The 15,916-nt window shown below is 53.7% G+C and overlaps 2 protein-coding genes across 8 annotated transcripts in view; both read right to left on the bottom strand.

Moving 5' to 3' along the window:
- TEX29 (testis expressed 29) overlaps positions 1–12,930 on the bottom strand; it is a 42,857-nt gene extending 29,927 nt beyond the window's left edge. The window contains 3 exon segments of the mRNA XM_030314246.2: positions 4,149–4,262; positions 7,839–7,868; positions 7,871–12,930. Of these exon segments, the coding sequence (XP_030170106.1) occupies positions 4,149–4,262; positions 7,839–7,868; positions 7,871–7,895 (169 nt within the window). The 5' untranslated portion in view covers positions 7,896–12,930.
- A 256-nt stretch (positions 12,931–13,186) lies between these two features.
- The window catches only part of ARHGEF7 (Rho guanine nucleotide exchange factor 7), a 134,751-nt gene continuing 132,021 nt past the window's right edge, over positions 13,187–15,916 (bottom strand). For all 7 annotated transcript variants that reach the window (XM_030314193.2, XM_030314233.1, XM_030314200.1 and 4 more), the window contains one exon: positions 13,187–15,709. In XM_030314193.2, coding sequence (XP_030170053.1) covers positions 15,587–15,709 — 123 coding nt within the window. In that variant the 3' untranslated portion in view covers positions 13,187–15,586. The remainder of the gene's footprint in view (positions 15,710–15,916) is intronic.

Genomic DNA, 15,916 nt, shown 5'->3' with positions numbered 1-15,916 from the left:
ATCCACCACCTTTCGTAATAAAAACCCTCCAGAGAGTAAGAAGAGAAGGGAACTTACTTGACCTGATAAATGGCCTCTAGTAAAACCCACGGCTACCAGCACATGTGATGAGACGCTGAAAACTCTTTCAAGATCAGGAACCAGAGAAGGATGTCCATTCTCACTGATGAATGGAATCAGTGAGTTTCTAGCCAGGGCAATTAAGCAAGAAAGTGAAATGAAACCAACTGTATTGAAAGAAAGAAGTGAAATGATCTCTATTTGCAGATGACATACTCTTATATCTAGAAGATCCTAAGTAACCAACTAAAAATGGGAAGTCATAAATGAACACAAAAGGTTGCAGGATACAAGATCAATATACAAAAGTCAATTATATTTCTGTATTCTAGCAAACTTTCGATTTTCCTGTGTATATTCCTAGGGTTCTATATACAATCTGAAAACCAAACTAAGGAGATATATCCATTTACAACAACATCAGAGAGAATAAGATGCTTAGGAATAAATTTAACAAAAGAAACACAACTAGAAACTATAAAATACTGTTGAAAGAAAAGATCTAAGTAAGTGGAAAGACATCCTTGTTCATGGATCAAAATTAACATTATTAAAATGGTAATACCCACCCCCAAGTTATCTATAGATTCAACACAAATATCCCTATCAAAATGTCAGATGGCATTTTTTTCAGAAATTGACAAGCTGATCCTAAATATGGAAATACAAAGAATCCACAGTAACCAAAACAACCTTTAAAAAGAACAAAGTTGGAAGACTCATGCTTTTCAATTTCAACATTTATTATAAAGCTACATTAATCAAAATGGTGTGATACCGGCTTAGTGGAATAAAACAATAGTCCAGAAATAAACCCTCACATTTACGGGCAATTGATTTTCAACAAGGATGCCAAAGCAATTCAACGGGGGAAAGAATGGTCTTTTCAACAAATGATGCTGGGACACCTGGATATCTGTATGCAAAAGAATGAAGTTGGATCCCTGCCTCACAACACATAAAAAAAATTAAAACTCAAAATGGACCAGAAACATGGATGCATAAGCTAAAACTATAAACTTCTTAGAAAATACCAGAGATGTAAATCTTTGTGTCTTGGATTAGACACTAGTTTCTTAGCTAGGACACCAAAAGCAGAAACAGCCAAAGAACAAACAAACAAACTAGGCATCGTCAAAACTAAGAAAGTTTGTGCTTCAAAGAGGCACTATCAAGAAGGTAAAAAGACCAAACAGATTGGGAGGAAGTAGGTGCAAATCACGTATTGTTAAGGGTCTACTATCCAGAATATACAAAGAAGTCTTACAACCCCACAATAAACAGACAATCAACCCAGTTAAAAATCAGGCAAGGAGTCTGAATGGACTTTTCTTCAGAGAAGATATACAAATGGCCATAATAATGCATATGCAAACACACTCACCATGGTACTCATCAGGGAAACACCAATGAAAACCCCAGTGACCTACAACTCCACATCTACCATGATGCTATAATCAAAAAGAAAGACAACTAGTGCCGGCGAGGATGGGGAGAAACTGGAATCCTCGCGTACTGCTCTTGAGACTATCAAACAGTGCAGCACTTGGGAAAGTAGTTGGCAGTTCCTTAACAATTTTAAATATAGTTAACGTATGATCCAGCAATTCTGGTTCTAGGTAACACACAAGGGAAGTGGAACAGGTTCATGTAAAACTACACACAAATGTTTCATAGTGGCATTATCCGTAATAGCTAAAAAGTGTAAGCCACCCAAATGTCCATTAAGTGATACAGGGGTAAACGAAATGTGACATGTCCATATACCGGAATGTTATTCAACCATACAAAAGCATAAAATGCTGACTACAACACGGATGTGTTTTGAAAACATTGTGTGAAAGAAGCCAGATACACAAGGCACACACTGTAGGATTCATTAATAGGAAATGTCTAGAAGAGGAAAACCCATAGAGGTCAATCGGTGGTTGCCGGGGGTTGGAGGTGGGGTGGGGGGGACGGGGAATGGGGATTGTCCAGCTGATGAGTACAGGGTTTCTCTGGGGATAATAAAATGTTCTGGACGGGATAGTGGGGATTCAACTCTGTGAATATACCAAAAGCCAACGAACTGTGTACTTTAAAAGGGTAATTTATAGGGAATTTGGTCTCAGCAAAGATAACAACAAAAAAAAGATAACTTCCAGTTGTTTCTATCTACAGGTTCAGGGGAAGGTGTGGGATCCTAGAGATGCCTGGGTCTCCCAGAGGCAGAGATCAGTAGCTGAGGGTCTGGACCCAAGTCTTCCCAAGTCAAGATCTGGAAGATACATTGTCATCAGGAAATCTTCCCAGCTCTTGATGGTGTTTCTCATGACTCTGACTGCGCCTCTTTCTGAGAAGCCAAACTTCCTCTTCTTTGCCCCAAGTGCCAAATCTTCACCATAAAGCAAGATACAGGCTTCCCCTTGGCAAGCCAGGATCCCCCAATGGCTTTTGCTTCTTGAATCCTTTTTTTTTTTTTTTTTTTTAACATTTATTTATTTTGAGACAGAGAGAGACAGAGCATGAACGGGGGAGGGGCAGAGAGAGAGGGAGACATAGAATCTGAAACAGACCTCCAGCTCTGAGCTGTCAGCACGGAGCCCAACGTGGGGCTCGAACTCACGGACCGCAAGATCATGACCTGAGCCGAAGTCGGCCGCTTAACCGACTGAGCTACCCAGGCGCCCCTTGAATCCTTTTGTCCAAAAGGTCACTTTCTTCTTGAAGGCGCTGGCTAGGCGGGATCCAGGTGGCCCCAGTGGGTCACTCTTTGGTAACAGTTACCAGTCACAATTGTTCCTGACTTGCTAGGCCTTCCCGTGTCCGGGAATGAGGAAAGTCCCCATGTCTGTCCTCTAAGGGCTCAGCCTACCTGGGGCTCAGAGGAGGAAACAAGAAGAAACCTTCCCAGTTGTGTGGCACGAGTGTGCCTTTATCCATTGGGATGGGGGACAGAGCAGAGTTGGCCTGGGACACGCTGTCCCACAGCACCGGAGCTGCTGGGTGACCACGGCCGGTTGCCAGCTCCTCCTGCCTGCCGGCCCCTCCCCCCTCTCCGACAGGGCCTGAGCAGGCCGCCTCATTGCAGAGACTTGCTTGTCCGTTCCCAGACACTCCTAGAGCCAAGCATCCTCATTGCTGAAAGGCCACAAACAGGGCAAGAAGACACATCAGTCGTCAAGTGGAATTTCTTGACGGGTTTGCAACTATTTAGAAAATTCTAGGGGCTCAGTCGGTTGAGTGTCCAAGTCCTGATTTCAGCTCAGGTCATGATCTCACGGCTCGTGAGTTTGAGGCCCACGCCGGGCCCTGCACTGACAGCATGGAGCCTGCTTGGGATCCTTTCTCTCCTCCCTCTCTCTCTGTCCCTCCCCTGCTCGTGCTTGTTCTCGCACCCCTCTCAAAACCAATAGTAGAACAAAGAGAAGAAAATTCTCGAGGCACAGAAGACCAAAGGTGTGAGGTGTGAGTAAACACCCAGACTGCATCACTAGAGAGCCCTTCCCACAGAGGCCACCGCTAACACCCCACTCCACACCTGCCTCTCCCACCCGTGACTCCCCCGTTTCTTTCCACCGTGTGCCTCCCTCACCACCTCCAGGAAGCGGGCCCCTACTCTGAGGGTGGCGGCCTCTCTCCTGCCCCCACTGCCCCCTCATCCCTGGACCCCCTGCCGGCCTGGTCTCCCCAGGCACATCCCAGGCCCCAGGGGTCAGGATACGCACCTCAGTGGGAGTCTGGTTTTGTTCTGATGGTGACAAGCCTGAGGAGAAGCCCCATCGGGGCTCGTCCTTGGCCCTCGTGCCCCGGCTGCAGGGCTCCAGCGCCCACGCTCAGCGGGTCTGATCTTGTGCACAGCTGGTGACCAGCACACCCGGAACCAGCTGCTTCTGCACCCCCAGCGTGCCCAGAGTCCCAGAAGTACCCTCCCTAGTATCAGGTGGATTCCATCTGGGAGTGAATTTCCTCTGGTGGCTTTTCCCCTCGTTCACAGACCTAAAACTGCTCTTCCCACCAAGGTGCCAAGCAGAGTGATGGGACCAGGGAACAACAGAGGCCCGTCCAGCAGGAGGCGCCCGGGAGGGAGATGGGCTTCCGGGTACTTATGGGAACCGCTTTTTCATAGCACACGCCTTTGTAGAAGCAGCACCCGAGTTCCTTGCACCGGTCTCTGGTGATGTTGTAGTCACATATGTTGTAGAGAGGAATGTCACACACTGCAAAGCACAGACGCACACAGCCGTTAGCACCAAGAACACAGCCGCAGCGGAGTTCTAAATACTTGTGCCTGGGAGGGGGCACCGTGGGCTTGCACTGTGGGGTTTTGTTATGCTTTAATTATGCATCCGACGAATCTCACTTTGACGCGAGGATCTAGAATGAGTTAGATTTCTGAACAAAACAATGTCAAGCTAACTGCACAGAATAATGCAGAGTCCCCTGCTGATTAAGGAGATAGAGCATCTCAGCAGAGTGCTCGCGCACATCGGCACTCTGCAAAGCAAACAGAAAACAAAGATCTGATACAGCCAGCGGATGTGGGGGGTTCAGGTTATAATGCGTAATTAATGCACATTTAAGCACACGTGAGTTAAAATTATCAACACAGGCTAAGGGGTAGTTCGGCATTTTAAAGTTGAATCAAAAGGACCAAGTGAAATGACAGTTTTGACCAAAAAAAAAAGAAAAACTCAGAAGTGAACACACTGAACGTGCATGAGCAGATGGTGGGGACAGTGCTCAGCACAGCTCTGGCACCAACGGCTAACGCGTGTCCAGCTAGGAGGACGAGTGAGTCCCCTAACCGGCAGTCAGCAACATCTGCCCCAGACCCTGCTGGGGCTTCCGGTCCCGAGGGAAAGGGAGGAGGGGTCTCCGGCTGCCTTGGGGCTGGTAAGCCTTTCAGGTGCAGGGGCTCCAGGGAAACCCACTGTCCCTCATGCTCTTTTCTGAGGGCGGTGCTGTTTGGAATGTCACTGCGGGAACAGCAGCCACAAGGCCCAGACATGTGGCCAGGACCGGCAACACGAGGCCACGGCAGCATCGGAGATGAGGAGTCGGCTGTCACCCTCCTGCCTCACTGTCCCCCAACTACAGGCAGGCTTGCTGGGCGGGTGGGGCGGGCTCCCCAGCGCCTGCAGTCACCCAGCCCTCAGTCACCTGCCCAGCTTCCACCTCAGATGGGGCCTGGGCTTGCGAGGGCTGCCAGGCACTCAGTGTGGCCACACGGTTGGTGACTGCTGGTGGCTCCCACAGGACAGTCAGGGGTGGCGGCAAACACTGGCTCCAGAGAGTTCCAGGAGACCCAAGACTGCACCAGCTGCCAGGCAGAGCCCAGATCTCCCATTTCCACTGTCTCCACAGGACCCATTCGGTGGGTGCCCTTCACGGAGCCTAGGGGACATTCTCCACATGGCTCCATGACAGTGGAAGTTTATCTCGGTAAACAGCACGGGGGGGGTGGGGGGGAACAATCCATTCAGGCGTAACTTTGTTCATGACTGTCTCTTCAATGTTACTTCCCAGGTGAGAAAACACAGGTATGTGAGTTCCCATCCTGACCACTCGAATGGGATCGTTTGCCACAGCAGCTGGCCCCCCAGCACACCCGTGCGGAAGCTCAGTGCCCCATTACACCTGAGACCTCTGTGCCCACCCCCTCCTCCCCAGGACTGTTTTCTCTGCCTGCACCTCCCACAAGGTCCTGATGTGTTTCTGCAAAGGTGCCCAACACAAAGAGCTCATCCACATCTCCATCCCTGGCGTGACCCCTCTGCCCAGCCCACAACTCCCAAGAGACGGGGCAGGGGGCGGGTTAGTGAGGCTTTACTGAGGACATCCTGTAGCCCCGGACTGGCCAGCTAAAAGCATTCAAAGGACAACCCACAATCACGTGACCATTGGGCACCAGAAGCGGTGCCTTCAGCTGCCCCACCACACGCTGCTCGCTGGGAATGGTACCTGACACCTGACCTAGGGATGGGGCGGAAGCCAGATGGTTGGCATCTCCTTGGGCAGGGCCTGGCTGCTGGGGCTGCACCCTGTGCTGCCCATGACATCCAGGGAACACCAGGGCCCAGGTGAGAAAGGCAACGAGGAAGAGGGAGACGGCAGCCCTTGCGACGGCCAGGCTGCTGGGCACCTCCAGTTTTGGAGAAACAGAGACTGGGGCAAAATAAAACACAAGGGCAGGGGGCCAACATCCCTGGGGGAAGTGCCCTGTGCCTCATGAGGACCAGGTGCCTTGGGTCACAGCCAGGGAGGCGGGTCTGGCTTGGTTCTCCAAGTGTCCTCACGGGTCTTTCCTCTGCCATGCTTACATGTCCTCTCACACATGCCCTCGTGCAGACGCGTCCTTGCCCGTGGTAACACAAGGTGCCACCTGCCCACCTGCCTTCCCTCTCCGCCAGCCCAACCCCCATACCTGCCCACCCACACGGCCCCATCTCCTACCTGCCCACTCCCCCGCCTGTTCACCTCCCACACCTCAGAGTAACACTTAACAGCCACGTCGATGTCCACAGAGGACGACAGAGACACTTGCGTTCACCCCCAAAACTGGTGGAAGGGCGGTTTATGGTCAAACGCAGGTGGATCACTGTGACCCAGGAGAGCAGGCCCCCTCTTTCAGACTAGTGAGGACAGGGACGATGACCTCCCGCCCCCGAATGGCCAACCCGCTCCAGCCACGCCCAGAGAAGGGGCACCTGGCCGGCCTCAGAACAGGGTAGGCACCAGGGTCCCCGGTCTCACCGCCCTGAATAGAGGCAAGATGGGCCACCCATGCCCCAGGCCCTGAGAGCGGACTGTCCTCCACACAGGCACTCCCACCAGGAGACTCGGGGGGCACTCCAGGCCAGCCATCTCTGCCGCCCACTCGGTGCCCCAGGTGCAGGCCACCTGCCTCCTCTGCACGGAGCCATGTTGATCAGAAAACCACAGCCCTCCCGTGAGCCCCCTTGGCCTGGTTTGGAGCCTGGGCCTGGACCCTGGGGCTCGAGTGAGACCCACTGACCTTCGTTTCCAGCTGCCCTGTGTGATGCAGCCCCCCCCGAGACTGGCCCCCAAGGGCATCCTGAGGGCTTGGTCCTCAGTGGATTCCTGTCAGGTGACAGGAGAAATTGTGTCTCACGGAAGCTTGGCCGGCCCGGGACCCTCCCTCGTCAGGCCTGACTCCCAAGCCAAATTAAAAAAAGAAGAAGAAAACCAAATTTCTTTTCCTTCCACTTTCCTATCTTCTGTTTGTCACCAAAGCAATGCACGGAGAAGGGTTACCTGAGAAGTCAGCACGAGCGTGCACAGCAGGAATGGCCCTTCCTCACGTGGTCCCCCAGGTCTCAGGCTTCCAGGACACCTACCTTGGGGCTCCCAGTGACCGCAAGCCTTGCAGAAAGGCCACATCTTAGCAGACTCCTTCAGCACCCAGTACCAGGGTCCGACTGCAGACCCCAGGCACCAGGGAAGGGGGAGGAGGGCTTTACCGCGGAGAAACGTGTTCCCCTCACGAAAAAGTCACTCTCGCCATAATCACTTTGAGACAGAAGGTAAGTCTGACACCTCACAGTGAACCGGGTTTTGACCCTAGAGCCCCGGGAGTTAAGTGCATTTCTTGTGAATGCCTCAGGTCCAGGAGCTTCCTTCTGCAGGGAGATTTTGAGAGAGGAGGCTGCACAGCCTTTTCCTGCGTTATTTTTGAAAGCACACGTTCCTTTGCCCCCTTCCCTGGCTCAAGCCGGTGACTAACCGCCATCACCTTGGGTGGACCAGCCCCCACGGCGGTCTTGCCCTGTTACCTGCAAATTTCTTCAGGAGGTGAGAAGGGATTTCTTTAATTCTGGCGCATATCTCATCGTAGCAGCTGACGGAGACGCGGGGGTCGAAGAACCTGGGGGAGACAACAGGTCAGCCCAGGTGGGACCTCGCCGGGGGGCTGGCGGCCGTGGTCGGTCTAGTGACAGGGGTGGGGCTGGGCAGAGCGGACCCCGGTCTCACCTGGCAACCACGTCCCCCACTGAGCCTGCTCAGCCGCACGGTCCCACAGTTCCACTTCAAGTGGACAACTTTGGATCCAACAAACTTGCACCTCCTCCCTCCACCGCTCCCACCAGTGGGACCTAGCTCCAGTGGTGGGCCCGCCCTGCCCGCTGTGATGTCACACAGACCCCATGACATCACAGAGGGAGCAGGGTGGCGATGCTGGCAGCTGTAAGGTGGAGGGACTCTCACATGGTCGAGGAGTGCAAGGACCCCAAGTGCAAGGGGTGGGGCTCTGAACACCACCAAGACCCCCTTCTGCGTGACACCCAGGCCTGGCTTCTGAACCACGGGTTTGCATCCTGCTGGCACTCCTGGGTCCTCCTTCTTGGGGTGTCCACATTTGCTGAGATAACCCCCCCACCTCAGGGATGTGTAGCCCATGGAAGGAGACAGACCACGTCAGATCAGACGTGTTACAGAGAAAAAGACAGCAGAGCGCAGTCAGGACTGATTTTCTGCTTACACAGGGTAAGCGGGTGGCCTGAGGCTTATGTGGTGTCTGAAGAGTTTTGGGAGAAGTGAGGGAGAGTGTGCAAAAGCTTGAAGAAGCAGCAAGTGCAAAGTCCACGGGGTGAGGCACCCCTGGCCAATCTGAGAAACCAGGAGGCTGTGCACTTAGGGACCTAAAGACCCAAATGGACGGATCTAGCTGGGGCTGAGGTCCCATGGTGGGGTGGAAAGCCATCTGAGTGCCTTGGAGAAGGAACCTGCTGGGCCACAGGACCTCCATGAGGTCCGGGAGGTGGGAGTTCGGGAAGAGTGGGAGAGAAGGGGAGGCCTATGCCCAGCCCAGAGAAGTGAGACCAGCGATGAGGCCCAGGTGACCGTCCTGTCCCTGTCCCACATCTGGAGTGAGGAGCAGGGACCCACTGGGGAGGGCTGGGTGCTAGCAGATGGCAGGTGGGAAGGAAGCCCTAGGACATGGCAGGAGGGTCATGGAGGCCACAGCCAGCCCTGTGAGGTTAGGGAGCCGTGCTGGCTGAGCCCGGGGCAGTAAACTGCCACCAGAAGGGAGGGGGTCAGGGAAGCATCGTGCTGGGACCTGTCCCATTGTGACCCCAAGAGCAGTGGCTAGGGAGTGTCAAGGCCCCAGCCGCAGGGAGACCTGGGAGAAGGCAAACCATGACCACCAGGCCGCCACACAGCATGGGATGGACCTAGGAGCACGAGGCCGGCAGGGAGAAGGCCTCAGCAAGGAGACCAGCCCCCAGCGAGAGCAGCCTGGAGAGCAGGGGGTCTGTGGTGAGCCCGTGGGGTCACACCAGGTGGGCGCAGGCTTTGGTCCCCCTCCTTGTAAGTTTCCTCATCTGTAACACGAGGGTCAGGACCCAGTGACCGACGCGTAGCTGATGCCCAGTGAACAGTAGTGCCCACATCTGGGGTCCTGAGGGTCAGGCAGGGCTTCTGGCGGCCCCACACGCTAGCCCATCACCCCCCACGTGTAATTCACGTACCGCACGCTTCACCCACTTGCAGTGGGCGTATTCAGTTTGCAACCATCACCACCCACATGAGAATGGTTCCATCAGCTCAGGAAGGCTCCCTCTCCCCCCGGGCTCCACCTCCTGTCTGCAAGGTCTGCTTCTGAAGGTTTCCTACCGACAGAAGCACAGAGCACACGGTTGTGGGTGTGTGTCTTTCACTCACAGGGTTTCAAGCTTCATCCAGGGAGCGGTGCGCCTCAGCACTTGGTCCCCTGGCAGCTGAACAGTGTGGATGGAGCTCATTTGCTTAGCCGAGTGTCGGCTACGACATGTGCGGCCGTGGAAGGCACAGGCTGGGCAAAGGGAGCAGCCAGCGTGGCCTGCGTTGCCCGTTACCCCGAGTCCTGTTTCCCCGGGATAAGTAGCGACCGCCCTTAACGGATTTTATTCTAGCTAAGAGAAAGACACTTGCTGTTGTCAACTGTGAGGTCTTCCCGTGGGACAATGTGGGTGTTGTCCTGGGTTTTCTGACATAGGAACTAAGTGCCGTGGGGGCCCATTATGACTTCCACAAGAACTTCAACTACTAGCCTTTTACAAACGCTCTAACGGGATTTGGTTAACCTACGACAGCAGCATCACGCCAGCCCCACCTCTGAAGGGGCCAGAGCCTCAGGCAGATGCCACCAACCCGGGGGGGCGTAAAGACTGGGCGGGGGAGGTGTGCAGCACTGTGGGAAGGGGGGGGGGGTTAGGACAGGATCCAAGTCAGCTCAACTGGGTGGGCACGGGCACTCTGGGAAGCCTCCTCGAGGGCAGGGGGAGCCAGGACCACTGAAGGAGCAGCAGCCCTGCCACATTGTGCATCACTTGTGGGCAAGGACAGGGAGTGGGGGCAGAGCCCATCAGGGTCTCCTGAGAGGTCTATCCGCCCAGGGGAAAGAGAAACAGGCGGGTGGCCAAAAAGGAAACTGCACAACTAAAGCAGCTCTGTAAAAGCATGTGTAAAACACAAACGATGCAATTTGCTGTGTTTACGAGGGAAGCAGGGCTTCCCTGGGGACTGAAGGCCCAGAAGGGAGGGTCCCCTGGCCTCTCCTCCCGACTGCTCTCCAGACACGATGACGGCAAGGCCAGGGGACCACGGTACAGGGAATGGCAAGTAGTCTCAGGGGGCCCTGACTGTTGACTCTCCTCTTCCGTAAGCTTGACTGGCTCCATACGAGAAAGCCTCAGGCACAGCAATCAATGTGTGTCTCGTGACTGACGGCACCGAGCTGAGACCAGTTCTCCCCTGCTACTGGACACGAAGCAGACACCCACAGAACCACGCACGAGGCCACCAGCCTGCTGGCTACCCGACCCCCCCCCCTCCCCAGGCACTGCACTCCAAGACTTGGGGCCCTCAGAGCACCAACCAGTGCCCGGAGCACTGCCTCAGCAATTGTCCCCTCTGCCCGGAGCCGGGCCGGACGCCTGGCACCAGCACCCAGGAGCTGGAGAGAGAGGCAGCCTGCCCGACCCAGTCGGGGCCGGGCACCTTTGCTTTGCGGAATTGCAGGGGGAAAAGCAGAGCCAGAGAGGAGGTCCTGGGGGGACACTGAGGCCAGCTCCACTTGCTTTATGAGCCAGTGGCCAGCGGGTGTGCACTGCCACAACTGCCTGAGGAGTCCACGGGGAGTCCACGGCATGGGTGTGTGCACACCAGTAACGAGGGAAAGGCTGCAGACAGCATTCAGACCGAGACTCCTTTTCTCGAAAAACTAGAAGTGCAGTATCGTCAAGAACGTTACTTCTAAAATGTTTTCTGGGACTCTGGCAAATTCCATCAAATTAAAACACACATTTCTAGAAATAAATCGTACAGCAATACCTACCTGGTTGCATACAGGATACTCACCAGAGCCTCTGCAATACCAACTGCCCCCCCCCCCCCAGCCCTGAAATAACCTGATGCTTTCCACCAGTGGGATATTTATGCGGCTGCCCCACACGGGCAGCCCACACTCCCCAAAATGGATAGATACTGGGGGTTCATTACCCACAAAAGGCAGTCCCAGCAAAAGGCATAAAAGTTCTGTACTCTGAAAGTTTCGAGTTTTCTTTTTCCTACCTAGGTCTTTACTACACCTGCAAGTTTTTATGATGGGGTACCGGGAGCCACTATTTTCCCACATGGATTTAAGAAAAAGGCCAGTTAGCGAACACAACGTGCTCTCATTGCGGGGAACAAAATCGCACAAACACCACAGGTTTGCCTCTGCCCAAAAGAACCCATCACACTGGTTACCTTCGTGGAAGCAGGCGAGAGAGTATCGGGAGAGGGGCTGCGCGCTTCTTACCTCATGCCCCCTGCATCTCTCCCCACGCAGGGACTTCATAAAGACCAGCAAGTATATACAAGTGCCCCGGTAAGAAAACTTGAATTAGAGATACCAGCGCAGCTCATTTACAATGCAAATCAACACAAGGGACTTTCTCAAGGTCCCATCTCAGCCTGAAAAACTGGAAATCCTCCAAACTCTGGACACCACGTTGGTGGCCGGGCACCCCGGGTGGCCGTGGCCGTGGGCCTCGCCCGGCGCACGGACCCCCCTGGGCGGTGGCTACTTCACCTAGTCCTCACGCCCCGTGTCCAGTGCAGATGGCCAGGTTCCCGGCCACCGCTCTTGGCTGCAGTGTGCCAGGTTCAGGGCTGCAGTGGTGGCCTGCCCTCTGAGGGGCCGGGGGAGTATCAGAGCGCCAAAGAAATTGGGAGCTAACAGGCGATGCAAGTTACACCAGCACCAAGAAAAACCGGTCTTTCTGCAGGACACGTGCCATCACTGGTCTCCCTAGAATCTGGGAGAAAGAGGACAAAGTAGGGTTTACCAAGTCACCTGACAAAGTTTTCACAGACTGTGGTGATGGAGATGTGCACGGCTCACCTCCTCGGATCAAGGGTGGGAGCTCGGAGAGGGAGGCAGCAGCATCAGGGGGTGTTCGACCTGCTCCCGGCGTGGCTGTCTTCCCGGAACACAGGCTCCAGCCACTCGCCTGGACAGAGTGGCCACCAGGGCGAAGGGTCTGGGCAGGGCAAGGCTCATAAGCACACGAGCAACTTGCTTCTGTTGCCTTTGTCCACAGGCCACCAGTGTAAGGACCCCCAGGAACCCCGAGACACACTTTCCCCCATTCCACCCACGAGGGGGGATCACTGAGCCCCTTCCAGGATGAAAAGTCCTTCTACAGACAGAAGGGCCGTGCCTCATGGTGCTTTTCCTTCCCCTTCCTTCCCTACAACCTTCCTTTTCCTAACAGGACTTTTCTTCAAATATTCCCAAGCCACCGGTTTTAAGGCAAACATGATTTTTCCCACATCAAAAATTTACACCAGAATTTATTTTATTTTAAGTCAGAAGAGGTGTGCTTGGGTGGCTCCAGTCGATTAAGCACCTGACTCCTGATTTTGGCTCAGGACATGATCTCACAGTTTGTGAGTTCAAGCCCCGTGTCCAGCTCTGTGCTGGAAGTGTGGAGCCTGCTTGGGATTCTCTCTCTCTCTCTCTCTCTCTCTCTCTCTGCCCCTCCCCTGCTCACGAGGGCTCTGTCTCGAAATAAACTTAAAAAAAATTTAAGTCAGAAGAAAACATAAAGGTAACATGCACCAAAAAACAAAACACAAAACACATCATGGAAGATAAAGTGATATTGTAACTTAAGGAAAGTCAGTTTAATAATTACAACGATGTAGAAGGAATAGTCAATGCCAGGACACTCTGTGGCATTTACAGGACATGGCCCCACAACAGTCACCAGGGATACTGTGTGTCCTAGAGAAATGGGGCAGGAAGGCAGCGGGAAGTGCACACACAGCCGGAGGCGCCCAACGTCCCAGCGCCTGGTGCGCGTGGAGGCAGACACCACGAGCACAAAGGACGGTGTCTGACCCACATCTCAACATCGTGCAGAACTGAAGTGTGTCGTGTCCTCGCCCTTGGGGTAAATAGGGTGCCTTTCAACCCCCAGCCCCTTGGAAGGTCAGAGAAACGTAAACAACCTATTTACAATAAGGAAGGTCTGTAGAAAGAACTGCTCTCGGATGCATTTTCTCTGCTCCCTAAAAAGCTTAGTGAAATCCTGGATCTGCGAGAAGAGGAGAGAATGGGCCTCTCCCCTTAGGGCAGGGATGGGGAAGAAACAGGTGTCACTCAAGGCTTCGGTGAGGCTAAGGCAGGCGAGAGACCCCTCCTGGGATGCTGCCAGCAACATCGCCCATCAGAAACAGGTGGAGAGAGCAGGGGACAGAGGCCGTCCCTGAGTTCAAGGCTGCACACTTGGACACACTCCAACGTGTCTCCCACTGCAAGAAAGGTCTTCTGCGTCACCAAAGACTCCTGTGAAATAGGGCTTACCAAAAAACAGGCTCTCCCTGCTAGTCCTAGCTCTGGTGAACAAAATGCTAAGTGCAAGAAGTTGGCAATTCTACTGGAAAGGCCACACATGGGCAGGTCAATGCTGAGCCACAGACACACCTGCTGGGCACACAGCCAGGAGGGCCAAGCTCAAGCCACTGCCCTCCAGCAGCAGATGGGGGGGGGGGGGCACAGTGCTCAGCAGGAGCCTGGAGGAGCAGAAAGCCAGGTCCCAAAGCCACCCAGTTCAAAGGCATCAGAAGATCCCGAAGCCTTTACAGGGTGGCTTGACCCACAGATCGCGAGGCCCAAGTCACTCCTGAGGCCACAAGGGTATTTCTGAGAAGTCTGTAATGCACAGAGATACTGCTGTTTTGAAAGACCTAACACTGGTTCTGTGAAAAAGATTCTGTCGATTAAAGCTGACCTCTTGAGAAGAGGGGAGCAGAGAGCCATTGCCATAATGTGAGCATCCTGCCTCCACGGCCGCGGTTCCTGCCCAGGGGCTCTGAGGCTCCCTCGTCCCTGCCCAGAGAGGCCAGCAGAGCTGGGGCTGGGCAGGCTGCCCGTCTCCTCTGCTGTGGAGGTACAGGGGGAAATGGACCCACATTTAAACTTTCATCGCTTTGGCGGGATTTATATTGCTTTATTCTCACTGAAAGGGGGAAACATTTCTTTTTCCCAGTGAGCACTGAAGGCTCGTTGCATGCTGCTGGTGAACAGAGCTCAAAGTGGCCTGACAACTCCCAACCGCCACCTGCCATGTCAGCCCACAGCATCCCTGGTGCGCCTTCATCGGCCTCAGAGATACGTAATAAATAATAGTTTATTTACAGGTTCTTGTGAAGCTTTCTCTCGTGGGCAGGACACAACAGTGCACTTTTTCATGTTATTAAACCAGCCTATATAAGAAAGTCTGCTCTCCCCAGAGCAGCAAATGCACGCCAACGGGCTGCCGTTCTCCAGAGGCAGAAAGGCGCGGACACCAGCAGCTGGACATGGAAGTGTGTGGGGACCTCCTGGGATCTGTGGTTGAAGCTGGCGTGTCTCTCACTCAGCCCGGGCACCTCACTCAGGCCCACCACGTGTCAGTGACACAAAACGGCTTTAACAGAAGACTTCCGAGGGTATTAAGGTATCTTTGCAGACACAAATAAGGTTAATTACTTAGGCCTACCAAAGCAGAAGGTCTTTTTAGAGCACGTGGGGACTATAGAGAGCAAACCAGGCATCCAGCAAAGTACCAGGCACCTTTAACGCCCCTGCTTTCCATGAGCACATCTTGTTCACAGGACCAGAAAGGTTAGTGGGAAGGGAATTCTAGCGCAGGTGATCAGCCCAGATGGAACCACCGTGGATGTGCATTCAAAATGGAGTATTTACAAGAAACACGTGTAATTATATATACTCAATAAAAGCCTGAAACACCAGGATTTGTAGTCACTGCACTTATTGCAAAATGAGGTAATTGAGATGTTAACAGAGTAAAATTACTGCAGTTCCGCCCTCAGGGTCTACACCTCACGTGTGGATTCTTCGGGAACAGTGCAACCGTTTCTATTTGTGTGAGCAACTCCAGCTTTCCCGTGCACAGAAAGCAAGATGACTTTTGTCCAGCCCTGCCCCCGCGGTCCCGCGTGTTCACCCAGGCCTGGTCTCCTCGCTGGGAAGAGGCAAGGATGCTCCTCAGAGGTTGGTCTCATCCCAGGCAGGGTCGTTCATGTTCTTCAGAACTTTCCTCACCAGCTTTTCCAGGTCCTTGCGGGCTCTCTGCTCTTCCTCCAGAGATTTCTTCATCTTTTTGTTATCCTGTAATTGAAGCAGACCACAGGAGACTGGCGGTCTCGGGCACACAAGAGGGCAATCCTGGGCTGGAATCCACCAGGCTCAACAGCACCGCCCGAACGCCTGCACAGACACCCCTGTGATGGGTCGGAAGAACGGTCCTAACTATCCATCCAGACAACCTCCACCTGACAGACCACGAGACAACGGCTGAAAGTAACAAGAGGAGCG

The sequence above is a fragment of the Lynx canadensis genome, chromosome A1 (assembly GCF_007474595.2).
Source record: "Lynx canadensis isolate LIC74 chromosome A1, mLynCan4.pri.v2, whole genome shotgun sequence".
Classification (NCBI taxonomy): domain Eukaryota; kingdom Metazoa; phylum Chordata; class Mammalia; order Carnivora; family Felidae; genus Lynx; species Lynx canadensis.
This window is presented reverse-complemented; position numbering and strand designations above follow the sequence as displayed.